This window comes from Argopecten irradians, chromosome 8 (assembly GCF_041381155.1).
Source record: "Argopecten irradians isolate NY chromosome 8, Ai_NY, whole genome shotgun sequence".
Taxonomy (NCBI): Eukaryota; Metazoa; Mollusca; class Bivalvia; order Pectinida; family Pectinidae; genus Argopecten; species Argopecten irradians.
Window position 1 is genome coordinate 23,891,538 of NC_091141.1, and position 27,965 is coordinate 23,919,502.

At 33.4% G+C, this 27,965-nt stretch overlaps 2 protein-coding genes across 2 annotated transcripts; both read right to left on the reverse strand.

The window, feature by feature from the left end:
* Window positions 1-1,183: 1,183 nt before the first annotated feature.
* Window positions 1,184-4,532, reverse strand: LOC138328826 (uncharacterized). Its single transcript, XM_069275556.1, has 5 exons — window positions 4,175-4,532; window positions 3,750-3,892; window positions 3,264-3,359; window positions 2,059-2,167; window positions 1,184-1,331 (listed from the first exon to the last, which is right to left on the reverse strand). The coding sequence occupies exons 1-5, from the start codon at window positions 4,243-4,245 to the stop codon at window positions 1,268-1,270; spliced, it is 483 nt and encodes a 160-aa protein (XP_069131657.1). The 5' UTR covers window positions 4,246-4,532; the 3' UTR covers window positions 1,184-1,267.
* Window positions 4,533-16,369: 11,837 nt separating this feature from the next.
* On the reverse strand, window positions 16,370-19,676 carry LOC138328828 (uncharacterized). The gene is made up of 5 exons (XM_069275557.1): window positions 19,354-19,676; window positions 18,929-19,071; window positions 18,457-18,552; window positions 17,253-17,361; window positions 16,370-16,525 (listed from the first exon to the last, which is right to left on the reverse strand). Exons 1-5 carry the CDS (start codon window positions 19,422-19,424, stop codon window positions 16,462-16,464), a joined length of 483 nt encoding a protein of 160 aa, XP_069131658.1. The 5' UTR covers window positions 19,425-19,676; the 3' UTR covers window positions 16,370-16,461.
* Window positions 19,677-27,965: the final 8,289 nt, after the last annotated feature.

Sequence of the window (27,965 nt, forward strand, 5' to 3'; positions counted from 1 at the left end):
TCAAATATAGAATGAGTATCTAACTTTTTTTTTTTTTTTTTTTTTACTTTTTTTACTCATGTTTTCATTTAGTTGACTCATTATTCTTCATATAAGAATATATCTACATTTAACTCTTATTCTTCACTATCTCTCGTTTCTAGTTCATCCCATTATCCCTTCTTTCCTTCTCAATTCTTTGTTCTTTTTTATTTTATTTTTTCTCTCCCTCCTCTCTCTCTATAAAAAATCAAATAATTATAATTATAATGATGAATGAAAGAACAGCAGAGTGAAAGATGTGCATGGAAGATAGCTATTCAATATTTCATGTGATTAATGTAAAACTGATGTATTGTTTGACGAAAAATAAAAAAATTACAAAAATAAAAAAATTACAAAAAAAAAAAATACATTTGAGCTTTGGGACGGGTGTTTGGTATCAGATTCTACGAAATTAGAAATATCTCAACGTCAGGCCGTGCGAATTATTACTGTACTGGTGTACTTTCATATGTAACTGTTTCAGCTTTATATTTTGAAACGAGAATTGATACATTTTATACACATACAAATGTACCAAGCTACGCATATTAAGAAAACCTAGTTTAGTCTATAAAATCGAGAATAATTTAGCCTAAAACTATCTCCATTCACTTTTTCTTCCAGAATACGGCGATACTAATAAAAATACATTATTATCTAACTACAAGTATGGAATTCATCTTTACATACTCCTTTGATACCTTCTCTTCGTAAATGAAATGACTTGAATGGAGCGACTAGATTATCATCTTCTTTCCAACTTTTTAAAAAGATATATATCATATAATTCTGATGAAAAATGTCCAGATCATTACAATTTTAGTAACAAATATCGTTGCAGTCCGTTTTTGACTTATTTCCTAAATATTTTCAGGCATGTGCATTAATAATAACATCCAGTAAATTGTGTATAAGGAAAGGGGTTTTATAATTGTCCGATCTTTTTTTTAGAAGTAAAAAGTAGATAATTGGGGCAAGGGATTGGGCCTAAACTACTTTTGAATATGTTGATTTTTGTACGAAACAATAGATTATATACTTTTGTGAGTAATTCAATGGAATAAAATCCTTCCGTTACACATGACACATCGATTATTTACGAACAGATTTCAGTGTCAATCAAAACGTCAAACAATAACAGGAATAGTTGGTATCAGGCAATCAATTATGTTTTATTGTATGTAAGCATGTTTGATCATACATTTTCTTCTAAAATTTTCAAGTCTTGAAAGGTTGATCATGTCTACGCAGGTAACGTCAGCTTGCAGATTCTCATGCGGAAAATGGTAGGGTCTTCATTGCATTCTCTGTTAATAAACAAAGGTTAATTACGTCTATAATAGTTTTTATACATCACAAATGCAAAGGAGATATTCATCTAAAGTCTTTCAAACTTAAAACTGTGAGAGTTGTTTTTACATTGACATTTAAAGTGAAAATCAAATGGTAAAAGGTACCCAACCTTTCGAAAACTGCTTTTAATTCTTAAAATGGGAGTGTAAAACGAGATCGATGATTTCGTATAATGGCCAAAGTTATCAACTTACTACACTCATCATAATCTTCTAAATAGTTTATTAAAATAATTAAAATGTTAATTTTCATATCGCTGGTCGTAGTCCTAAATATCGCGTGGTAGTTGATATTACTGCACCAGACAGCAAAACAGCAAAATTGATCTCTACACTTATCATATATTACGCAGGAACTCTTGAATTTGTTTGATGTTGTTACTTCATCTTAGGCCTTCGATATGTATTTTTTATGGTATTAATGATTTTAAGACACCTTTAGATTTTGCTCCGGAAAGGTAGTGGGCCTTTAACAAGAAAGTCTGTTAATATGAAATAAGAGAATAAACGTAAATTTTAATATAATAAGTATAATCTAATAGGTTAGTGGAACACAACATATTTTCGTATATGTAAACATATTTATGACCACGTCCATGTTATTGTCTTTAAGATTAAAACAATTATCCGGAAACATTTAAAGCAACTGTTTTGTTATTTCTTTGTCATTATATCTACTTACCCATAGAGGGATTTGCCGACTAGAGCATAACCATCGGGTACTTGAAAGTCGAATCCAAGAAGGAACGAATAGAGGATATTTTGATCGAAACACTCTGTGAGGACGACATCTGTCGAGGAAATAAAATGTCTTAAGCACTTTCATAGTCATGACCAAAGCCTTATTCAATAGCAAATAATCCAATCCAAATTGTAATTGACTTATTAAAATGTGTATCATATCGCAATATCAAAATTTTGGATAACAACACCGTCGTTTGTAGAGTCGTTTCAAATTGGTTCTATAAGTGTGATAATTTCAAAGAAAAAAATCTTCATAAAATGTCATGGGATTATAGTGAATTATAAGGAGTAATCTAAAAACATTTTATTTATCTGAGGTATAACGCAATACTATCAATGACTAAAATAGATTCAGTGACATTTCTCTGTGATGTAACTAAAATATTTTACATATTCTTGAAAATGTGCGAATTTTTTCGCCCGAATAAAACCCCCAGATATTTGTTAACTGAGTTTGAGATAAACATGTGGTAATCTTTCATATCCGAGTCGCATCACGTGGTCAATATCGGCGATATCCGTATAATATCGGAGCTTCCCGAAATGCATTACGTTACCGACATGATTGAAATAGATCGGAACAGCTCGGGACCTTTCGAACTACTTTCAACGTGTACACAAGAAAATATATAATAAATAAATATATGTACAGTAAAGTAGTCATGTACATTGTTGTTTGAATATTTGTGTAAACTCACGATTATCAAATTGTTTATAATTATGTCAATATGATGTAACGATCATGTTACCCATATAATTTTGCATTGCGAAATTCGTGACGAGTATTGGTGTTTTTGGTGAATAATGTTGGATTAGAATTCATGTCATTGTTAAATAATTTACCAGACTTTGATTTATGTAACACCTTGCCTCATATGGGATTTAAATTCGCGACCCAGAAGTGGAGAGCATAAACGAAGTAATATGTCGGGACATCTTAATCAATCAGTCACCACGCTCTCCATATAAATTTTACACAGCAAAGTAACAACTGTTTTATTGACCTACACCTGTCACAAACTATAGCAAACACGATCATAGCTTCATATATCTGAAATCACAATCCTATAGAGATCGAATCATTAGTTAAAAAGAAATATGGACCGACGCCAGATTGTACATTCCTTTAGCAAATATACTTACCGGATTCGAGCTCACAGCAGACTGGTTGCATGTTGTACGTACCAACAAACACATGGTTAACCGGACAGGTAAAAGATTGTGTACTACTGTTGACGTCTACAAAATATACACATACCAATACAGTATCATGTCTTCCAATCCTTTTTTTGTTTAGCTGCTACAGAAAAAATACATTTATTTATTTCTTTGGGACTTGTGAGAAGGAAGATTGCATTATAGGATATGTAATGAGTTTCATGATATGAATTAAAATTAAAAAAAAAAAAAAAAAAAAAAAAAAAAAACTTTTGCGAGCCTTTGACGAGATTTTTTTCTCTCAAATCCAATATGAAGGGAAATTAATGGCATATTATATTCATCATATGGCTAATAGTTGCCTATATAATACAGTTCCTTAACTTATCATGTGGAGTATAAAACTACTTATCAGTTACGTTCATAAATAATGTGTTATGATCATGAGTTATCAAAATGATAATTACTTACTTAATGCAGTACAACGGCCTGTTATCAGATCTGATTCTGCACATCCTGACTGTAGCCTTCCGACGCTAGGGTCAAGCAAACATCTCGTTGGAAGTGTAAAATCCGTGCATCTTTCGGGAAGGAGTGTTTCACATCCCGGATCGCTAGGGTATATATGTTCAATGCTTTGTTCATACAGTATGCAGAATACAGAAGCAATCATGCTAATATACGCTTGTGTCTTTATACTATTATAAAGGATGGTATTGCCACCAAGGAGCATATATAAAGATCATCATCGGAGTGCAGTTGTGACTTGAAAATTAAAATTTAAACCATCGTGTATGTGAGGTTATTAAAGATAAATACTTTAAAGAAAGATAATCATTATATAAATAAAACATACACCCCTATCTATTAAATTTCCTCACCTGCTCAATACTAACCTCGAGTCAACCAGGTGTGACATCAATACCATTACCAGCAAAACCAAACATGTTTCTTTGATGGAAGTCATGGTGTGGAACTTGATGTTTACAATATAAATGGAAATAGTTTTAGGGATTATAATTTTGGTAATAGTAAGTACTTGATAAAATTATATATTTCATTTCTAATATCTTTCCTAAACGTCTATTGTGTCCAACATTATCAACACAACATATCAAGCCCCGGTTAAAAGGATAGAATTCAACTGCTACAAGTCATGAATCGTTATAGCAAGATACTAAATAGACTATTTCTCGTATATTCTCGTATATTATAACATATAGCAAAGAGAAACTTTTTACTGAGAAATAGAATAACAAGATTTGTATGCTAGTATATTGACATTGATCCGTTCCTCCCTGACTTACGACAGTCACATTAAATTATCTGTCTAGCCATCAACATTTGTCGTACATAACAGCTATCTATATGGCTATTGACTTTTGTTTTATCTTTTTCTAACCCCTGATTTGTCACCGGTTTTAGCTGTAAGAGATTGTTTTCTGTCAACCCCTAGAGTATGGCAGACTGCTGTAATAATTACGTGACGTTCTGACTTCACGTGGTGCAGCTGTGTTTCGCATTGTCGATGACGTCATCGATTTCGACGTGCATGACTTCATGCGGTGTAGCTGTTGATGATGTCATCAGTATTGATGTGCGGTCGACAGAACCATGTTAATATCGTGGTAAAACTACATCTGTTAAGGCTGATATCTTTTGTTTCTTTTCTATATTGCACAAACAAACATGTCCTACCTATGACGAAGTCACTACAAATCCCTCTGGAAAATTCATGAATGTCCAGTCTTGAATTCATGAATTACTCCTCAAGTTGTAATTTCAATATCATAGCTAGGTAGAGTACGATTCTAGCAGCATTCGGTCATTTCAATGTCGTCTTTTAATTTTGCATTCAAACCTGTTTAAAACGATCACCTAAGGGACCGAAGAAAAACGGCTGCTTACGACAAGTGGTTGCTTAATTAGAGTTCAATATATAGTGTTTTCCATTGTGAGGCCACCATCTGACCGCTCAAGTCAGTGGACCGTTGATATGCCGTTGCCAATAAAGCATGTTCGGCTATAAAGATAATGACTAGAAAACAGGTCTTTGGCTCTTACTGACACCTCTCTATATGTGCAATACTTTGCCAAGGTCTATACATGTAATTCGGCCAGCCATATAACACTACCCAATTTCAGAAAAAGAATGATTATATCTATCGCGCTTAAGGCCTGTGACTAGAGCTTGTCTTTCTCTCTCTGTCTTTCAAGCAATATACTTTATATCGTTTATCTACACTGATATTGGGTTAGGATTGTCTCTCTCCTCCGTGATGTTGATTGTCATCGTAATGCTGTCAGTATGAATGAATATTTTTGTGTATGTCTATCTGTTTATCTCTCCGTCAATATTAGTCGTTATGTTGTATATCTCTGGATTATTGATATGATTTGTCTATCCCTCGTACTGACAGTCAAATGTCTTCTTAATACTGCACGCCAATACTATTCTATCGTAACGATTACTTAATATTAAGATAATGATGATAACTTTTGAGATGGCCCCTTTATTGGGCTTCTGATCTATGTCTTTATATCTGTGTCAATTGTAATACGAAATAAATTAAAAAATGTAAAAAAAACTTTCACAAAACTGCGTCCTTCTTCTGGAGACTCTGAACTATCCATTTTATACATATGTATTCAATATTGATAATGTACATGTATCGTAACAATCAAGATCTCTACCTAAACGTTCACACTCATCTATATACAGAGGATTAGGCCTAGCATTATGTCTAAAAATATAAGGTACTTACCTGGAGTCTGAGAGATGTGTTCACACAAGGAATTCAGCTGCAACGATGTTGTCAAACATGCATGTAACACCTTTATTTATAGTTTTACTTTTTAATATCTTACGCAACTGTTATTAATATGCGATAGTAATGAATGTTCATATAAAAACAGCTGTCTCTACCATTAAAAACGATTGCGAATGTTATAATGCAGGGACACACTATCAATTACCTTTTGTATATATCTTTCTTATTCGGAAATTATATAACAAGCACCATGCAAATGTCTTTTTCATAACAATGTATATTTCAAAATAATCTATGCATATTGGATTCTAACCACGCCTAAATGGAAAGTAATACTTTTACCAAGGACACTTCTGCATATTTATTTGTATGCATTTCCCCCCTTTCAACATGACCTGATATCTTCGATTTATTTATGTTGCATATGTCGTTTACATACGGCAATTTAGAGAAACACGTCTTATTGAAAAATATATATAAAGACACATAAATGACAAAAATAAACTTAACTGATGTTACACAAAAAGTGTTCTTTCGATCCAGTAAAATAGTATATTTAAGTTAAAATATGAAAACGACAAATCTTATGGTGAAAAAACGAATTACAAAGAACCATTATAACAATAATTATGACGTGTATTACCTGTACCGAGAACAATACATTTATAAAACAAATTATCATTTTTCTGGATTTTTTGTCACTTCTCATTGGTCAAAAACACGCCACGTGATCACCGATATAAAACTATATTGCACGAATTTTCCGGAAGTGGTTTATAGAAAAAGTATATTGTACGATTATTCTTAGATAACGTTATCGTCCTCGTTACCAAAACGTTTCGTTTTCCTGGCGCTTTGAAACAAACGCTTTGGTGACCTGAGTTTGAAGCGTAACCACAAAATATGACAGACGACGTTGATTGTTTCGGTTTCTATCAAATATGACGATGACTTCCAGCTGAACTACAATTTAAACTTTTAAATTTCCAACATAAACACGGTAGGAGAGTAGGAAATAATCGAATAACATTCAAGCATCTGGAGCCATTGAATAGTGAATACGTTTGATGTTTATTTTTTTAAATTCCACCTAGGCTACATGTAGTTACAACATTAGGTGTAGGCTAATCCTACTGTATGTATACGATTTGTATTTTACGGAATGGAGTACTAAGCATAAGAGAATGTATCTTAATGTCAGTCTGAATCTGTTAATATATGTCTGACGTCGAAGTGGATTATTTCAACGGAGAACAAACTATACATTTAATTGACTGTGTCCTTAAGACATGGAGCTACAGGTATAATTGAGTACATGTACATGTATGCAATTTTCAAACACGCATGCAACGGGTGTAATAAAAGCGTGAAGTGCATCAATTGATACTGTTTTCATATGTTGTTTTTAAATTAAACTTGTTACAAAATCATAAGATTGTATATGCCATCACGAAGCAGAATATACAATGCGATGCATATTTAGTTTCAGACTCATTTCAAAATGTTAAAAATCCAGAAAAATAATAAAACAATTATAGCATTTTGATTTCGGTCAATACATGGTTATATCGACCACAGAAAAAATATCGACCTCGGACTACGTCCTCGTTCCATTTTTTTTCTTATGTCGATATAACCATGTATCGACCTCATCAAAATGCTATATTTGTATAATATCACACATTTATACTCTTACTGATATCAATCCATAATACTTACAATGGAAAGACGAAAGATGTACAACATATTTTATAAATAGATATTAAAATATAGCACGGCCGTATGATATTTGTTGATATTTGGCTTTTTTTGTTTGAATAATAACCCCTGAATAAAAACAAAGGTAGTTCAAGAGCATCATCATTACTACTTTCATTATATGGCACTAAATAAACGATCAGTGTAACATGTTTTGTGGGATCTCTCAGTCTTATTTAACAAATATCTGCAGTTGTTTAAGTTTTTAATGTTATTTTATAAACCAATACCATTTTAGGAAGGAGCACGTTTAGGAAGTCAGGAACACGGATCTGCGGTAAGTTTCAGGTAATTATCCCTCGATAAGTACATGGCAAATGTCTGCTTTTAGAAGCATTTTTAACCGACTCATTGTAAGAGAAATACTGCAATGAAATCAAACGTTATGATGATGTTAGCGACTTTATGCATATACGCTGCGTTTCCTGATGACGTTACACAAGTTTCTCGGACAGAGAAATCTCACATGATATCCAGTGAGATATATTTTGTATCTCGTCCGATCTGTCTGGTACCTTCACGCAATTTTGGCGGCATTTTACGTCATTCATGTGATAATAATCAAGAATCGGTGACGTCACACGCTTTTGATAGTCAATATTATTAGAAATATGTACATTCAGCATTTACCAAGCATTATTTGGTTGCTGTTTTCAATTATTAAAATAATATATGGCGATTGATCATCGTTTTTCTTTGATATAACCGAACTATAGTTTTACGTGGAATGACAAAATTCAAAGCGCAGATGAAATGGTTAATCGTCCGTGAAAAAGAAGGCCTAAGACGGGATAATTTTACACTCTGAATGCGTATATAGATGTGTTTTATTATATCTTTGAGGAGCGATAAAACATATCTTTAAGTGATCGAGATCGGTTATCTCAGTCTCCGACTGAAATATTTATAGCATCACAACCTCGGCCAACGCTTCGGTTGGGATAATGTTACAAAAACTTAGCCCTCGACTGAGATAACTCGATTTCGATCACTTGCAGTTAGCAGATTTTATTAGCCTAGCGTGTGTCAGGTGTCTAACTTCCCTTGTGTATGACATGGAAAAAAAATTACATTCGGGTGCAGATATTCTTGTTAGCCTATCAGATCTATTCTTTATATATCCCCATACGATAAAATTTTAATTGTTCTATTATAGAAGTATATTTATCGCGCCGTTAGAGACATGTCACAATGTATCGCTATATTAAAAAGGACTAATAGGCTTTCCTAGTGTTACTGTTGTAAATCTAATTCAAGGGTAGAATTTTCCATATTAAATTTTCTAGGTAGGAAATTATCCTTTTTCCGCCCCTGTTATTCACCCAAAAATATTAAAAACTAGAAATACACCATTAAAACCACAAGAATGAATAAATGAAAAGATATCTATTTTATTTTGTCAAAAACATTGTTTAACTTGTTGCACTGTGACTAACAAAACTTCAAACCATTCATATCGAATGAAAACCAGTTCAAATCAGTCTTTACCGCGTAAACATCAACGAAATTTATGAAGGTAGAAATGTTTCCCTCATCGGAAGAGTAGATATCTCTGTCCGATGCGGTAGAATAGTTAGTCAATATCTTTTTCTTCAAATCGTCATCGAGAATAGATCGAGCAAGTATTTACAACGCCATTTGATTGTCTAACGCGTATGCGTTTTCTACCTAATCCAAGTAAAGTAGAGAGTTATCATTTTACTAAAGGTCGGAGCATTACAATCTTAAGCGATCACCCATCGCATAGTCACGTGTCGCAATGGACCCGATGGACAATCGATCCCTCGCGGTCGGTCACTGAGTGTCAGCACGGACCATCGCGAAAGGCTAAAAATGTACCTGTAATGTTGCTCGTAAGCAGCATCCACACCTTCAATGCCTGTAACTGATTTTTCGTGATTTAGTGATAGGGATTTTGCGAATTATGATTTATTATTTATTTATTTGATTTAAGGATATGTTTACCAGAAATAACGAAAGGATGATAAAATAATGATTTCTATAACGTACATATCGACATTAAAGTAAAACTGAAATTAGAAATTAACATTATTTTTCTTTTCATTATGCACCATATCAAATATACTGGCTGCTGGTGAAGCTCTTTTGTTCTCCAGGTGTGTTATAGAATACAACATGCAACAGAAACTTTAATTGAGGGAGATTATAATTTATTAATTGGCTAGAATATACAGAACAATACAAGATATACAAACGTGTTTGGGGAGCCCCCTATCTACGATTCGTTACAATCCCGCTCAAAATTATTTATAAAAGGCATAATATCTATATTTTAATTGACATCTTTTTTAAAATTCATAGTCTGCAGCGTCTCCTTTTCATAAAAAAACAATGTTTTAGCTAAAAGAGGTTTCAGTGACTCCTCGGTCATACAAAATTAGTGTTACATAATAATTAAACAACCATTTAAAAATACTAAAAAAGTGGAGCTCTAAGACCCGTATATAATTTGCACTCACATAAAAATGGACATCGTTCTGTTTTACGTAAATGTTATAACATGTATAGCAAAATATAAAAGAAAGCAATTTCCGAGGAACTTCAGCACGCGCGTTTCCACAGCTGTTGCTGCTCGGCTGGGGTGTTCTGATAATGAAGCTATCTCTAATAAGCAGCAACATCTTCGGCAAAACGTTCGGAATGTAAAGTTCCCTAAATAATGCTTTATTTGATATAATTCTGCTGTATCTAGGATTCTCAAACGTATTAAATCTCATATCAGACGCATACAGATTAATACGTTTTTTTATGTTTTAACATAAGGCTTTTCACTGACAGAGTTGTCGTTTACGAATTAATTTGAACAGAAAAGATTACTTGTCGATGACCAGCCATACTTGCCGCAGTCATATTCGCCACCTCTGAATGTAAGAGAGAGAGAGAGAGAGAGAGAGAGAGAGAAGAGAGAGAGAGAGAGAGAGAGAGAGAGAGAGAGAGGGAGAGAGAGAGAGAGAGAGAGAGAGAGAGAGAGAGAGAGAGAGAGAGAGAGAGAGAGAGAGAGAGAGAGGGAGAGGAGTAAGCCAGGTTGCAGGCGTAACTTCGGGTGTTAGGAGATATTCGAAAGCTTTCAAACCTACACAAGGTAAGCTGTAAAATAATCTGGACCTTGTTGAAATATGGAATATATTTATGATTATAATTGTACTTTTTCCAAATTTGTTACGGTTACTATGATTCAACTTGTATTAAGATAAATTAAGGAAATTAACATAGTGTTACCATTATGAAATATATATATATATTTTTATTAATGGTTGATATAGGTAACATATGATAAAGAAAATTAATCGCATCACGGTTCAGTTTTTTTTTCAACTAAAATGTCCAGTTTTCTGTACAGAGTTAAATGTTCGGCCAAGAACACAGTGTCCTAAAATTCTCAGTTTTTTTATCATTTTTGTCACTATTACTTGCAGATTATGCTGATATCTTTTGGAAATATCTCTTGGATACAAGCTTATCAAGCTTGACTGGAATAGGTGTCCCTTCCTCTAATTTAGAATTAAGGAATGCTGATAAAATTGGGTTCAAATTGCTTCCTTTTTATGTGGTCTAACATCAGTCATTATGTGTGTTAAAACAGGATTTATGACATAGTAATTCCTTCAATAAATATTTTCCTTATAATTTCATTTATTTGTATATCACGTAATATTCCATATTAGCACTACACATGGAGGAATGTAAACGCATCAGCAACGGATGACAAGGTGGCCGCTGAGTAGGCTACACACACCAGATCAGCTCTGATGAGTTTAGGGATTTTATATTGTTTTTAGACCAAGTTTCTTCTTCAGCTTTTGCGGACACGTGTATAGATAGAGTAGAAACACTTTGAATTTATAATTTTGCTTTGAAAAAAGGTCTTTAATAAAATGAAAGAACTGTGGACTATTGACAAGTGATAGTGGATGACTCTTTTTCTGTCACAGTTCGTTTTGAAAGAAAACAAATACATTTATACATTGTATATCTCTTTTGTATTATCAACAGGTAAACACAACAAGGGGTCATATCTTTACATGATAGAGTAGACATGACTGTCCAGCTGGGATTTCCACCATTGTTTACGCGGGTAAAGAAGTGTTATATAGTTGATGTATTTACATTCTGTGTTTCGTTTTCCTGTATATCTTTAGTAGACCCAAATTACAACATGTGTACTGCAATTTACTGTGATGATGTTGACATAGGGATACAGGTACATTGTACATATAGTTCCGTTCCAGATACGTTCGTTCTTGAGATATTGATTTTCGTTTTTCTTTACTTGGAAGATTAACTGTATATTGGATCACAAAATGATGACTATATTTTTTCGCGCCATTATAAACAAAATTTCATCTAATTAATGATCAGCACCGTTTAATATGACGTTACGGCCAATCTGGAGGCAACACAATTATTTTAGTGCTACTACGTATGTCGGAAACATGTACGGCGGTGAGTATGAGAAACCAAACGGTGCCAGACTGTTCTCATGATGTACCTTGTGTCGTTTGTCAAGTATCCAGGATAGTGTCTCTCTAATAATTCCGGGAAGGACACAATGCTCAATGCTATCCAGAGTGAGCGGAAACGTATTATGGTTATCTGGCTTCAGGGATAAATGGTGATAGGGCTGCTTCCCAATATGTGTGCGTTGATTGGAATGCACAAGCGATCCCCGGCAGAGGTTCGGCAAATGAAAATGGTAAACTATTTTTTGGAGTTGTAGCTAGATGTTGATCATTGCCTTGTCCACCATAAGAGGAGGGGAAGTTTCTCTCTTGCGTTGTGTGTATGACCTGATATACACTGTAATATTGACATGAGCAATAAATCGGCTATTCAAGCCAGTATACTTTGACTTTCTTGTCTATCTTTTCAGTTAATTGTGCATTTCAAACATATTTTTGAATAAAAAAGAAACGTTTTGGTAATGCATCGACGGATCTACAGAATTCGTTTTACTGACGTGACGCTACCCAAATTGGAACACTTTTTGAAGATAATTGTAAAAAATTTCTTACTTGTGGTTGAATCCAGATTTTTTTCTCAACATTCCACAAATAGATGCTTTTATTATTAATTTCATGATTTGTTTACTTGTCAGCAGTGCATATATTTATAAATACAGAGCTTGGAAGCATGCCCGGTCCAGCCCTGTGTTTCAGCAGGTTTGAGTACCAAAATTGGAACACCTCCTAAATAAAGTTTGATTAATAAATACCCAGGCATGATAAAAAATGTTTGAATTCATTAAAAGAAAGTTTAAACATTTTTTAGTTTATTCAAGTCACATGTCTTTCAAAAAATATTCCATTCAGCATTTATTTTTCTTATTTTAAAATGTATGTTTTTTAGGGCTGTCGCACGACGTCGTTTCCCGGAGTTTTTTTTTCAAAATTTCATTATTTTCATTTTTAAATACAGATAATAAGCAACTGGAAAGAAAATGACATATTGAAAATGTCAAAGTTGTTAGTCAGCATCTTAGTTTTTGTTCAGGACTGTTATTGTTAGTTTAGATTGTAAACTGAAAATTCTGTATCACATATTTTAAAAGTGTTTCATTTTGGGTAGCGTTCCAAATTGGGTAGCGTTACGTTATACATTCTGTGTTTAGTTTTACATAACCTTTATTATATCCATGTAAATAAATATTTATGCCAAAATTTCAGGACTCAAAATAAATAAAGGAAAATCCCAGGTTATTTGGATAGGCAGTAAAAAGTATAGTAGTGATACACTTATTCCGAGCTTGAACTTGCAATGGAGAGTTACTAAATTTACACTTCTTGGTATTGACTTTCATGTTGATCTTCATAAAATACCAAAAATGAACTTTGATAAAAAATTATGTAAACTAAAAAATTTAATACAAACATGAAACAAAAGGAAAATATCTCCTATTGGTAGAGTGTGTATCATAAAATCTCTCTTAATTTCTCAGTTAAATCATCTTTTTATTTCACTTCCAAATCCAGATGAAAATTTTGTAAAACATCTTAACACAGTTCTTTTTAATTTTCTTTGGAATAGCAACTCAGATAAAGTTAAGCGAGATGTAGTTATCCAGAATTATATAGATGGAGGTTTGAAAATGATTCCTCTTTCATCGTTTATAGACTCGTTAAAGATAGGGTGGATAAGAAGAATTTTTAGATCAAATTGTAAATGGCAAATGATTCTAAAAACTAAAGTAAACTTTCTTTATTTGGCAAACTGTGGAAGTGAATATCTGAATAAAATCTTATCTAAATGTAAGAACGATTTTTGGAAGGATGTATTTACAGCATTGTTCAAACTAAGGTTAAAGGATAATCAATTAGAAGCGGAAAAACGCTCTGTTCTTAAGACACCAATTTGGTACAATAAATACATTATTGTTGGAAATAAAACGATTTTATACCAATCATGGTTTAGAAAGGGAATTTCAATTATACAAGACCTGTTAAAAAGTGTTTCTCCATGTTCATTCCTTACATATGATGAATTTTGTAATATTTATGGTGTAATAAGTAATTATCTTCAATATCATGGACTGATATCCAGCATTAAAAAGTATCTGAAGAATGTAAATTTACCAAATGAAATACTATTTTATCCAACTATTCCTTTTAGTCTTGAAATTATACTGAAAAACATTTGTGGAGTCCAAGATTTTTATAGAGCACTTGTCAAAAACAATACTGTAATAACTGGTCAAGCTAAATGGGGAACCTCTTTTGACTACGATCAAGAAACATGGAAAGATATATACAATATACCCTTCATCTCTACCAATAATACTAAACTTCAGTGGCTTCAGTTCCGAATTTCCCATTATATACTAACAACTAACACTTATCTTTGTAAAATTGGTCTCTCTAATAATCCTTATTGTTTGTTATGTGCTTTAGAAAGGGAGACAATCACTCATCTATTTTGGGAATGCTCTGAAGTTCAGGACTTTTTAGCTAATTTTGAAAGTCTTTTAGATATTCTGTTTATACCATTTGCAATTAATAAAGAAACTATGCTTTTCGGAAAACTTAATCATAACGGCATATATCAAAGAATAGATAATGAAATTGTTCTTTTTATCAAACACTATATTTTTAAAACAAGATGTTTACATGGTTCTTTAAATGTGATGGCTTTTTTAAACTGTATTAAAAATTATTATTATGTTCAAAGATACATAGCTTATAGAAAAGGAGAAAAAAACTTTTAAAAATATTACCAAAGATTGGAAAAAATGGATAAAACTAATAGAACTCACAAATCCCTGATAGTTGCACATATCTTTTACTAAAATAGAATATATATTTATTTGTCATACATACATGTGCCATGCTTGCTTTTGATCAAGATGTTGAGCAGTAGTTTTTAATTCAATTGTAACTATCAAATATAGAATGAGTATCTAACTTCTTGCCTCCTTTTTTTTTTTTTTTTTTTTTTACTTTTTTTACTCATGTTTTCATTTAGTTGACTCATTATTCTTCATATAAGAATATATCTACATTTAACTCTTATTCTTCACTATCTCTCGTTTCTAGTTCATCCCATTATCCCTTCTTTCCTTCTCAATTCTTTGTTCTTTTTTATTTTATTTTTTCTCTCCCTCCTCTCTCTCTATAAAAAATCAAATAATTATAATTATAATGATGAATGAAAGAACAGCAGAGTGAAAGATGTGCATGGAAGATAGCTATTCAATATTTCATGTGATTAATGTAAAACTGATGTATTGTTTGACGAAAAATAAAAAAATTACAAAAAAAAAAAATACATTTGAGCTTTGGGACGGGTGTTTGGTATCAGATTCTACGAAATTAGAAATATCTCAACGTCAGGCCGTGCGAATTATTACTGTACTGGTGTACTTTCATATGTAACTGTTTCAGCTTTATATTTTGAAACGAGAATTGATACATTTTATACACATACAAATGTACCAAGCTACGCATATTAAGAAAACCTAGTTTAGTCTATAAAATCGAGAATAATTTAGCCTAAAACTATCTCCATTCACTTTTTCTTCCAGAATACGGCGATACTAATAAAAATACATTATTATCTAACTACAAGTATGGAATTCATCTTTACATACTCCTTTGATACCTTCTCTTCGTAAATGAAATGACTTGAATGGAGCGACTAGATTATCATCTTCTTTCCAACTTTTTAAAAAGATATATATCATATAATTCTGATGAAAAATGTCCAGATCATTACAATTTTAGTAACAAATATCGTTGCAGTCCGTTTTTGACTTATTTCCTAAATATTTTCAGGCATGTGCATTAATAATAACATCCAGTAAATTGTGTATAAGGAAAGGGGTTTTATAATTGTCCGATCTTTTTTTTAGAAGTAAAAAGTAGATAATTGGGGCAAGGGATTGGGCCTAAACTACTTTTGAATATGTTGATTTTTGTACGAAACAATAGATTATATACTTTTGTGAGTAATTCAATGGAATAAAATCCTTCCGTTACACATGACACATCGATTATTTACGAACAGATTTCAGTGTCAATCAAAACGTCAAACAATAACAGGAATAGTTGGTATCAGGCAATCAATTATGTTTTATTGTATGTAAGCATGTTTAATCATACATTTTCTTCTAAAATTTTCAAGTCTTGAAAGGTTGATCATGTCTACGCAGGTAACGTCAGCTTGCAGATTCTCATGCGGAAAATGGTAGGGTCTTCATTGCATTCTCTGTTAATAAACAAAGGTTAATTACGTCTATAATAGTTTTTATACATCACAAATGCAAAGGAGATATTCATCTAAAGTCTTTCAAACTTAAAACTGTGAGAGTTGTTTTTACATTGACATTTAAAGTGAAAATCAAATGGTAAAAGGTACCCAACCTTTCGAAAACTGCTTTTAATTCTTAAAATGGGAGTGTAAAACGAGATCGATGATTTCGTATAATGGCCAAAGTTATCAACTTACTACACTCATCATAATCTTCTAAATAGTTTATTAAAATAATTAAAATGTTAATTTTCATATCGCTGGTCGTAGTCCTAAATATCGCGTGGTAGTTGATATTACTGCACCAGACAGCAAAACAGCAAAATTGATCTCTACACTTATCATATATTACGCAGGAACTCTTGAATTTGTTTGATGTTGTTACTTCATCTTAGGCCTTCGATATGTATTTTTTATGGTATTAATGATTTTAAGACACCTTTAGATTTTGCTCCGGAAAGGTAGTGGGCCTTTAACAAGAAAGTCTGTTAATATGAAATAAGAGAATAAACGTAAATTTTAATATAATAAATATAATCTAATAGGTTAGTGGAACACAACATATTTTCGTATATGTAAACATATTTATGACCACGTCCATGTAATTGTCTTTAAGATTAAAACAATTATCCGGAAACATTTAAAGCAACTGTTTTGTTATTTCTTTGTCATTATATCTACTTACCCATAGAGGGATTTGCCGACTAGAGCATAACCATCGGGTACTTGAAAGTCGAATCCAAGAAGGAACGAATAGAGGATATTTTGATCGAAACACTCTGTGAGGACGACATCTGTCGAGGAAATAAAATGTCTTAAGCACTTTCATAGTCATGACCAAAGCCTTATTCAATAGCAAATAATCCAATCCAAATTGTAATTGACTTATTAAAATGTGTATCATATCGCAATATCAAAATTTTGGATAACAACACCGTCGTTTGTAGAGTCGTTTCAAATTGGTTCTATAAGTGTGATAATTTCAAAGAAAAAAATCTTCATAAAATGTCATGGGATTATAGTGAATTATAAGGAGTAATCTAAAAACATTTTATTTATCTGAGGTATAACGCAATACTATCAATGACTAAAATAGATTCAGTGACATTTCTCTGTGATGTAACTAAAATATTTTACATATTCTTGAAAATGTGCGAATTTTTTCGCCCGAATAAAACCCCCAGATATTTGTTAACTGAGTTTGAGATAAACATGTGATAATATTTCAAATCCGAGTCGCATCACGTGGTCAATATCGGCGATATCCGTATAATATCGGAGCTTCCCGAAATGCATTACGTTACCGACATGATTGAAATAGATCGGAACAGCTCGGGACCTTTCGAACTACTTTCAACGTGTACACAAGAAAATACATAATAAATAAATATATGTACAGTAAAGTAGTCATGTACATTGTTGTTTGAATATTTTTGTAAACTCACGATTATCAAATTGTTTATAATTATGTCAATATGATGTAACGATCATGTTACCCATATAATTTTGCATTGCGAAATTCGTGACGAGTATTGGTGTTTTTGGTGAATAAAGTTGGATTAGAATTCATGTCATTGTTAAATAATTTACCAGACTTTGATTTATGTAACACCTTGCCTCATATGGGATTTAAATTCGCGACCCAGAAGTGGAGAGCATAAACGAAGTAATATGTCGGGACATCTTAATCAATCAGTCACCACGCTCTCCATATAAATTTTACACAGCAAAGTAACAACTGTTTTATTGACCTACACCTGTCACAAACTATAGCAAACACGATCATAGCTTCATATATCTGAAATCACAATCCAATAGAGATCGAATATTTAGTTAAAAGAAATATGGACCGACGCCAGATTGTACATTCCTTTAGCAAATATACTTACCGGATTCGAGCTCACAGCAGACTGGTTGCATGTTGTACGTACCAACAAACACATGGTTAACCGGACAGGTAAAAGATTGTGTACTACTGTTGACGTCTACAAAATATACACATACCAATACAGTATCATGTCTTCCAATCCTTTTTTTTGTTTAGCTGCTACAGAAAAAATACATTTATTTATTTCTTTGGGACTTGTGAGAAGGAAGATTGCATTATAGGATCTGTAATGAGTTTCTTCATGATATGAATTAAAATTAAAAAAAAAACACTTTTGCGAGCCTTTGACGAGATTTTTTTCTCTCAAATCCAATATGAAGGGAAATGAATGGCATATTATATTCATCATATGGCTAATAGTTGCCTATATAATACAGTTCCTTAACTTATCATGTGGAGTATAAAACTACTTATCAGTTACGTTCATAAATAATGTGTTATGATCATGAGTTATCAAAATGATAATTACTTACTTAATGCAGTACAACGGCCTGTTATCAGATCTGATTCTGCACATCCTGACTGTAGCCTTCCGACGCTAGGGTCAAGCAAACATCTCGTTGGAAGTGTAAAATCCGTGCATCTTTCGGGAAGGAGTGTTTCACATCCCGGATCGCTAGGGTATATATGTTCAATGCTTTGTTCATACAGTATGCAGAATACAGAAGCAATCATGCTAATATACGCTTGTGTCTTTATACTATTATAAAGGATGGTATTGCCACCAAGGAGCATATATAAAGATCATCATCGGAGTGCAGTTGTGACTTGAAAATTAAAATTTAAACCATCGTGTATGTGAGGTTATTAAAGATAAATACTTTAAAGAAAGATAATCATTATATAAATAAAACATACACCCCTATCTATTAAATTTCCTCACCTGCTCAATACTAACCTCGAGTCAACCAGGTGTGACATCAATACCATTACCAGCAAAACCAAACATGTTTCTTTGATGGAAGTCATGGTGTGGAACTTGATGTTTACAATATAAATGGAAATAGTTTAAGGGATTATAATTTTGGTAATAGTAAGTACTTGATAATTATATATTTCATTTCTAATATCTTTCTTAAACGTCTATTGTGTCCAACATTATCAACACAACATATCAAGCCCCGGTTAAAAGGATAGAATTCAACTGCTACAAGTCATGAATCGTTATAGCAAGATACTAAATATACAATTTCTCGTATATTCTCGTATATAAAGAGATATAAAGAGAAACTTTTGTACTGAGAAATAGAATAACAAGAAGTGTATGCTAGTATTTTCACATTGATTCGTTCCTTCCTGACTTAAGACAGTCACATAAAATTATCTGTCCAGCCATCAACGTTCGTCGTACATAACATCTATCTATATGGCTATTGACTTTTGTTTTATCTTTCTCTAACCCCTGATTTGTCACCGTTTTTAGCTGTGAGAGATTTCTCTGTCAACCCCTAGGCTATGGCAGACTGCTGTAATAATTACGTGACGTTCTGACTTCACGTGGTGCAGCTGTGTTTCGCATTGTCGATGACGTCATCGATTTTGACGTGCATGACTTCATGCGGTGTAGCTGTTGATGATGTCATCAGTATTGACGTGCGGTCGACAGAACCATGTTAATATCGTGGTAAAACTGCATCTGTTAAGGCTGATATCTTTTTTCTTTAGTATATTGCAAAAACAATCATTTCCTACCTATGAGGGATTGACTACGAAACTCCTCTGAGTAATTCACGAATGTCAAGTAGGGAATTCATGAATTACTCCTCAGGTTGTAATTTCGATGTCGTACTCTCTAGGTAGTGTACGATTCTGACAGTATTCGGTCATTTCAATGTCGTCTTTTAATTTTGTATTCAAACCTGTTTAAAACGATTACCTATGGGACCGAAGAAAAATGGCTATTTACGACAGGTGGTGCTTAATTAGAGTTCAATATATCTGACCGCTTAAGTCAGTTGACCGTTGATATGCCGTTGCTAAAAAAGCATGTTCGCCTTTAAAGATAATGCCTAGAAAACAGGTCTTTCGCTCTTTAGAAATACGAACACCTCTCTATATGTGCAGAAATTTGGCCAAGGTCTATACAAGAAAAAGAATAATTATTTCTCTCATACTTCGCAGGGATATACCGCGGTTGCTAGGGAAAATATATCTCTATCTTACACAGGGGGGTGTAAGACAGCTCACACGCGCTAGACAATAACGTGACGTCATCAATACATGCGGCGTAACTGCGCCGCGCATTGTAGATGACGTCATCAATTTTGACGCATAACGACGTTCTTGCGATAATGGCGCGATGAAAAACTTGAAACCAAGTGGAATCTCATCATTTTTTCTACTAAGTATGGGAGAAAAAGAATCTTACATGGGTCTGTGAAGTGGACAGGGATATCTTAACTCTCGTGAAAGATTTTGGTCGTCAACCTTCGGCAAGCCTCGGGTTGACCGGCCAAAATCTTTCACTCGGGTTGAGATATCCCTGTCCACTTCACAGACCCATGTAAGATTCTATTAATCTATCGAGCTTAAGGCCTGTGACTAGAGCTTGTCTTTTTCTCTCTGTCTTTCAAACAATAGACGTTATATCGTTCATCTACACTGATATTGGGTTAGGATTGTCTATCTTTCCCCTCCTTGCTGTCGATTGTCATCGTAATGCTGTCCATATGAGTGAATATCTCTGTGTTTGTCTATCTGTTTATTTCGCCGTCAATATTAGTCGTAATGTTGTCAGTCTCTGGATAATTGATATGGTTTGTCAATCCAACTTACTGACAGCCAAATGTCTTCTTAATACTGGACGTCAATACTATTCTATCGTAACAATTACTTTATATTTAGATAGTGATGTTTTCATATCTGCATCAATTATAATACGAAATGAAATTTAAAAAAGAATTAAAAGAACCTTTCACAAAACCGTGTCCTTCTTCTAGAGACTCAGACTATCCATTTTATACATATGTATTCAATGTTGATAATGTGATACATCGTAACAATCAAGATCCCTTCCTAAACATTCACACTCATCTATATACAGAGGATTAGGCCAATCATTATGTCTAAATAAGTAATGTACTTACCTGGAGTCTGAGAGATGTATTCATACAAGGAATTCAGCTGCAACGATGTTGTCAAACATGAATGTAAAACCCCTATTTATAGTTTTGCCTGACTAATATCTTGCTGAACTGCTATTAAAATGCAATAATAATGAATGTTCACATAAAACAGCTGTCTCTACCATTAAAAACGATTGCAAATGTCATGATGTAGGGACACATTTTCAATTACCTTTTGTATATATCTTTCTTATTCGGAAATTATAAAGCAAGCACCATGTAAACGTCTTTTTCATAACAATGGATATTTCAAAATAATCTATTCATATTAGATTATGACCACGCCAAAATGAAAATTAAATACTTTAACCAAGGACACTTCTGCATGCATATTTTTATGCATCTTTTTTGCCTTTCAACATAACCTGCTTTATTGGATTTATTCACGTTGCATTTTTCGCTAACATAAGGTAATTCAAAGAAACACGTCTTATTGAATAAATATAAAAAGACACATAAATGACAAAAAAAAAATAATGAAATATAAAAGAAAGAAAAAAAAAAGGAAAAAATTAGCAGAAGTTACACAAAGAGTGTTCTTTTGATGCAGTAAAATAGTTTCAGTTTGAGTTAAAACATTGAAAACAACAAATCTTATGGAGAAAAACGAAATACAAAGAAGCATTATAACAATAAATATGACGTGTATTACCTGTAACCGAGAACCAATACATTTATAAAACAAATTTATACTCTTACTAATATCAATCAATAATACTAACAATGGACAGACGACAATATATTCTAAAGATAGATATTGAAATAAAACACGCCGGTATGATATTTGTTGATATTTGGCTTTATTCATTTGTCGCTTTGATTAATAAACTTACAGTGCAAAGGAAGTTTTTTTTTTAAACCGAACAAAAATACTAATTTGTCTGTTGCTATTTTTAGTAGAAAAAAATACCGTTTGTCAGCGGTGGATCATCTTTAAATCAGGTGTCGTTATCGTTATAGCAACAGGCAGTGACAAACACGTGTGTGTCTGAACACCAGTGTAGCGGGATTGGACTGGGTCGATCATCGGTGACCAGGTAGCTCAGTCTGTAGAGCACTTGGCTAGTATTCGGAGGGTCCCGGGTTCGAATCCCGGTCTGGCTGCTACATTTTCTTCTCTCCTGTTACACAAGAATAATAATTATTGAAAAAACTAACAACATATTGGCCAGTCTGTTGTAAAAGTAAGACAAATGTCAAACAATTGAATAAAACATGAATGACACATTTCCTCTGCCGCTGATTTGTGTGATTTTCGAGATGGTTTAATTATCCGATTAGTTGATCATCCAGCACACAGGTATATGATATTGAAAACAACTTTAGGGGTTCCAAAAGTAATTAATACAATGTCAATGCTTTAACAGGACATCAATTACGTCTGATGAATAATTAATATAATTGGATCATATGAGTTATAAGGCTAATGATATATCTTAGTATGGAGCTATTTGATATCAACACTGACATAAAACATTTCCATATGAATAGTATAATAGTACTGTAACGTGACTACAGTAGAATAAAACATTGACATACCGTGGATTGGGATATTGTGGCGTCGGGATATTTTGGCGTTTTTTGTAACAAAATAGGGTAGTTAAATATTGGTGCGTTTTAATTTGGCGTTTCGCTATGCCTTGAAAATTGTTGGGGAATATCTTGATCTGAATGGAAGATAAACATTCTGAAGACTTACTGTCTTAAATCTACGTGATTAGTTTTGAAGCCATACCGAAAAGTTGTTTTGTTCCTGCTGACAGAACATACATTAAATGTATGTTTAAATAACGTGATTGATAATTGTACTTGAGAGTGCGTACAGTGTATGCGATTGTATGTACTAATCGCTATATACAAATAAACGTAGGCCAAATGTTGGTGTGTTAAATTTTGGCGCATTGTTGCCTAACGCCAAGTAAGCCAAAATATGACCGCATCCAAAATATCATAATTTATGAATAAATTGTTATTCTGACATTGTTTCTATCATTTTAAAGCCAGACGACCAACCATAACAACTTTAAAAACAATCATATACTTCGCGAGAAAACATTAGCATACATTCAGAAAGCTCGATCATTTCATTATCTATACAAAAACGATTGATTTAGATTCCTATTAAAAAGTCAATTTGTATACAAAAACAATGTCAACAATACATTTAATCTATAAAAAATATTAATTGAATTATTGATTACATGTACATATACATCTTTTTTTCCTAGCGTAGGAATGTCTCTCATTCATGAACCGTTCTTACATAATTTACATTCATTAATATTTTTCTCTCTTATACAATTTCGCATTCGTGCATTTGTACATTGTTGTCATTCACGCAACCAGAATCCAGGCTAGTTTACTTGATACAGAGGGAAATTAGCCGTATGATTTTAAGAAACAGCCATCGTATCATTTATACACGTGTCGTCATCTGAATAACAACGGTGAACTCATCTTGATTTGCCGATGTAAAATTACTGTACAAATAGTTATAAAATATATGTTTTTCAAGAAGAACTAAAATACAACAATGCCCTTTCTGTAACTAGTCCCTACTGAATATATGTTGTCAGGACTCTTTAATAATACCTTTCATAATCTCATATACACGTCATTTGACAACTCATAATGATTTAGAAATTTTAAAAGTGGAGTTTCGTCCAAAACCGTTCTCTAATGTTCCATTCGACATCTAATTCCGGTCTGATCATACGACCTTATCAATTTAACAAATCAGATCAAACCGAAGTCGATAGCACTGATATTACACTACTTCACTATGTACATGTATCATTGGCGTATACAGATTGATTTCAATACTGGTCTAAATTATCAAAGAGTATGTTGTTTATTGCTGTTATATTTCTGCTCTACGAATCACAAACTGTTGAACATTCCAGAATCTTCCGTGTAAATCACTATAAATGTGCCGTCCACGTATCATTGTTTCAGTTGGAGAAGGCTATATCACACTTCCACTGACATCATGAACATGAACATTTCCCCTACATAGGGACGCCGTGAATATAGTGTGAAGCGTTTCGTCATTGGAATCAAGGGATGTAAGCGATATTGTTGATAATAATTCTTATCGTTTGTCTATACAGTTTATTTATTCTTTTAACCCGTCACCCTCTGAAACCACATTATCTAAACTCCACTACGCTCCGTAGACAGCAACCTAGTGTATGTTGATTTCGTGGGGAAGTGACGATTATACCCATTGTACTAGTAGTGAACTACAGTTCACTACATACAAACTACAGTGCACTGAGTGAACTACTTCAAGTGATGCTCACTATTGATCAAAGTAAGGGACATAAGGTAAAAAAGAATTGGACGAATACACCCAGATAGGTGATGAACATCAAAACCCCCATGCAGATAATTAGTCAAATCTATATTGTATCTGTATTTCACCTTTTCTTTATGATAGTTCAAAAGGGAAATGTTTTAATATTATGAATAGGGAAAAGATTAATAGAATCTTTCACCCTAGTGGGGGAGGAGAAATATGTTCTCTTGTACCCGTTTGGCAGTTTTTCGAAACATGGTTTTTTAGGACCAGTATAATGTCTAGTTTCATTTTATGCTTGTTGCCATTGACAACTAATGTCCCATGGGGGTCATATGGCGGCCATCTTGGATTTCACTTATCAAAAATGGCCAAAATGACACATTCGCATACAGGGGGTCGAACGTGTCTTGGTATGCGAATGTGTAATTTGGTATGCGAAGCAAACATGGCGTCGAAAGCTCCGCTTCGAGTGTCAATAGTGACTGGGAAATCACTCATGCCTCTTCTATGCTTCATGCAACACTCTTATAGATGTTGCATTTCGGTGACAAAATGATCCCAGTTTCTAAAATTACAACATATAATTACTGTCCTTACTTAAATAAAAATCTATTAAAGAAAAACCACGCGATTTTCACGCTAAAAACAGCACCTGGGCATGGTAAAGGACTTCGTTTGGTTGAATGTGAAATTGTAGTTCGTTAGAACAACCGTTTGATAGACAGAATCCTGTAAATTAACATATCAAACATTGTTTACCCTGTTTCCACTGTGAAAAATAGCTGAATTTACAGTACTGATCATTTTATTTCGGTGTACGTAATCATTGGTATGCGTAGTCGTGGACACCACCAGTTTTGGTATGATGGATTTTAGTGTTTGACTACTAAACTCTATTATTTCCTATCATTTTACAAACACGTTATTTACCAAGAACTAATGCTGTTATTATAACAGATGGGTAAGATAAACTAGTTCTGGTCCAACAAACAATAAACCTAGATTGTTACGTAGTATCTTAGCAGATACTTAGTATGTTCCATTTTTTTAATCATCCCCCCGCACTTTATACACGCTACACACCCCATACATGACGCTGGCTGTTACATTAATAAGTCATTAATTTAATCAAACAAACAAAAAATGTAATCATTCATAAAATCGTTGTTGTGTTTTTATCGTTTTGCATAACTGGTTAGTTTAATGTTCTGGTAATTCGATCATTCACCTTACTGAATAAATTTTAATGATTTCTGTTTTATTAAATCATAAACGGCGTTTGCGTGTGATGCATTAAGATAGAGTTCCATAAGCTGAATTCGTGAGTTACTAAGTTTGTTTATTATACATATTTGATATAATATACCTGTTTCTCAGCTCAAAATAGTCGTCTGCTACAGCACTGTCCCGTCTCTATGCACGTGAAGGCTGCTTATACCTGTGTCATGCTTGAGTGCATATCCCGACCATAGGGCTTCGTTTCTAATTGAGGACATATTGAGGTGGCGTCTATTTACATAATATTACATATATAATGTTATGAGGCCCTGTGTCTCGACCGAGATTGTATAGATTTTTGTTGGTTTTGCTTACACAAGGGTGCGGATAACTTGAATTTACCGCATAGCTCCCTAGTTTGATTGGGGTTATTATTGAATGTATTGTCCGTTGCTATGCACGAGCACAGATAATTATAAGTATTTGAAATCTAACCTGTTTCGAACACGTGCGCGAGTTAATATTTGGTTATCAACCCCCATCCGTACATAGCTGTAGGGTATGGAACATGGCTAAGACCACAGCGGTTATTGATCACTGGGGCACATAAAATCAATAAAATAAAAAAAAAATATTACTATTTACAATTGCGTGTTTAAAGTCGTCAGAATGGAGTATTTAATTTATGCCCCCATCCGTAGAACGAATATACATACCCGGCCTACTATATAGGCTAAAGACGACACAATTTGCTGTCTAGTCTACAATATTGCAGGTATTGCAGGTACCCCCCCCCCCCCCCCACACACACGCACGCACCTTCCATGTGTATGTTCGTTCCTTCCCGTCCGATCCTGTTCCGCCTCGAGTCAAACATTTACGTTGTGTCTTTGACATTTCTATTTTCACACTGAACGGATGTACAGGTCTAAAATCGCTTATTTCAAAATATTGAAGTGTTTTTTTTTTAATTGAAATATTTAATTCAGTTTCAGTGATCATGGATCAATATGATGTGAACGGAAAATCATAATTTATGGTGTTACAGTTGGTAAAAAACATATTTGTATTTTTTTGCGTTTGAGCAATTTTACGTTTTATTATGGATATTTAAGCAGTTATACCACTTTCCAAATATCTACATAACTTGTATGTAAACAGACCACATCATATCATACCAAAACCGGTGGTGTCCACGACTGCGCATACCAATGATTGCGTACACCGAAATAAAACGCTCGATTATGTGAATTCAGTCATTTCTCACAGTGAAAACAGGGCAAACATGTCTGATATAATATTTTACAGGATTCTGTCTATCATACGGCTATTCTAACGAACTACAATTTCACATTCAGCCAAACAAAGTCATGTACCATGCCCAGGTGCTGTTTTTAGCGTGAAAATCGCGTGGCTTTTCTTCAACAGATTTTTGTTTAAGTGAGAACAGTAATTATATGTAGCATTTTTAGAAACTGGGATCATTTTGTCACCGAAACGCTACATCTACAAGAGTGTTGCATGAAGCATAGAAGCGACATGAGTGATTTCCCAGTCACTGTTGACACTCGAAGCGGAGCTTTCGACGCCATATTTGCTTCGCATACCAAATTACACCTTCGCATACCATTCGACCTCCTGGCATATACGCGCATAGATAGAGAACCAGATAACATTCAGATAACACCTTGTAACAGTCATTTCGAATTGCACCAACCCAACACATGTGTACAATAAAAAGATAGATCGCATCAATGAGGTCGGAAAAAGAGAGGGACCCCCCTCCCCCCCGAAAAAGTTATCAAAAATGGCCAAAATGACACTTTTGTATATACGCGCATACATCTCGAACCAAACAACTAGGCC

Excerpts from the sequence above, each read along its gene's own strand:
- LOC138328826 (XM_069275556.1), bottom strand. The coding sequence starts at position 4,245 with ATGACTTCCATCAAAGAAACATGTTTGGTTTTGCTGGTAATGGTATTG. Across the intron at positions 3,360-3,749 it reads AGGCCGTTGTACTGCATTAA|ACGTCAACAGTAGTACACAA; the intron begins GTAAGTAATTAT and ends TATATTTTGTAG. Across the intron at positions 1,332-2,058 it reads GTCGGCAAATCCCTCTATGG|AGAATGCAATGAAGACCCTA; the intron begins GTAAGTAGATAT and ends GTTTATTAACAG.
- LOC138328828 (XM_069275557.1), bottom strand. The coding sequence starts at position 19,424 with ATGACTTCCATCAAAGAAACATGTTTGGTTTTGCTGGTAATGGTATTG. Across the intron at positions 17,362-18,456 it reads CTGCTGTGAGCTCGAATCCG|ATGTCGTCCTCACAGAGTGT; the intron begins GTAAGTATATTT and ends TTTCCTCGACAG. Across the intron at positions 16,526-17,252 it reads GTCGGCAAATCCCTCTATGG|AGAATGCAATGAAGACCCTA; the intron begins GTAAGTAGATAT and ends GTTTATTAACAG.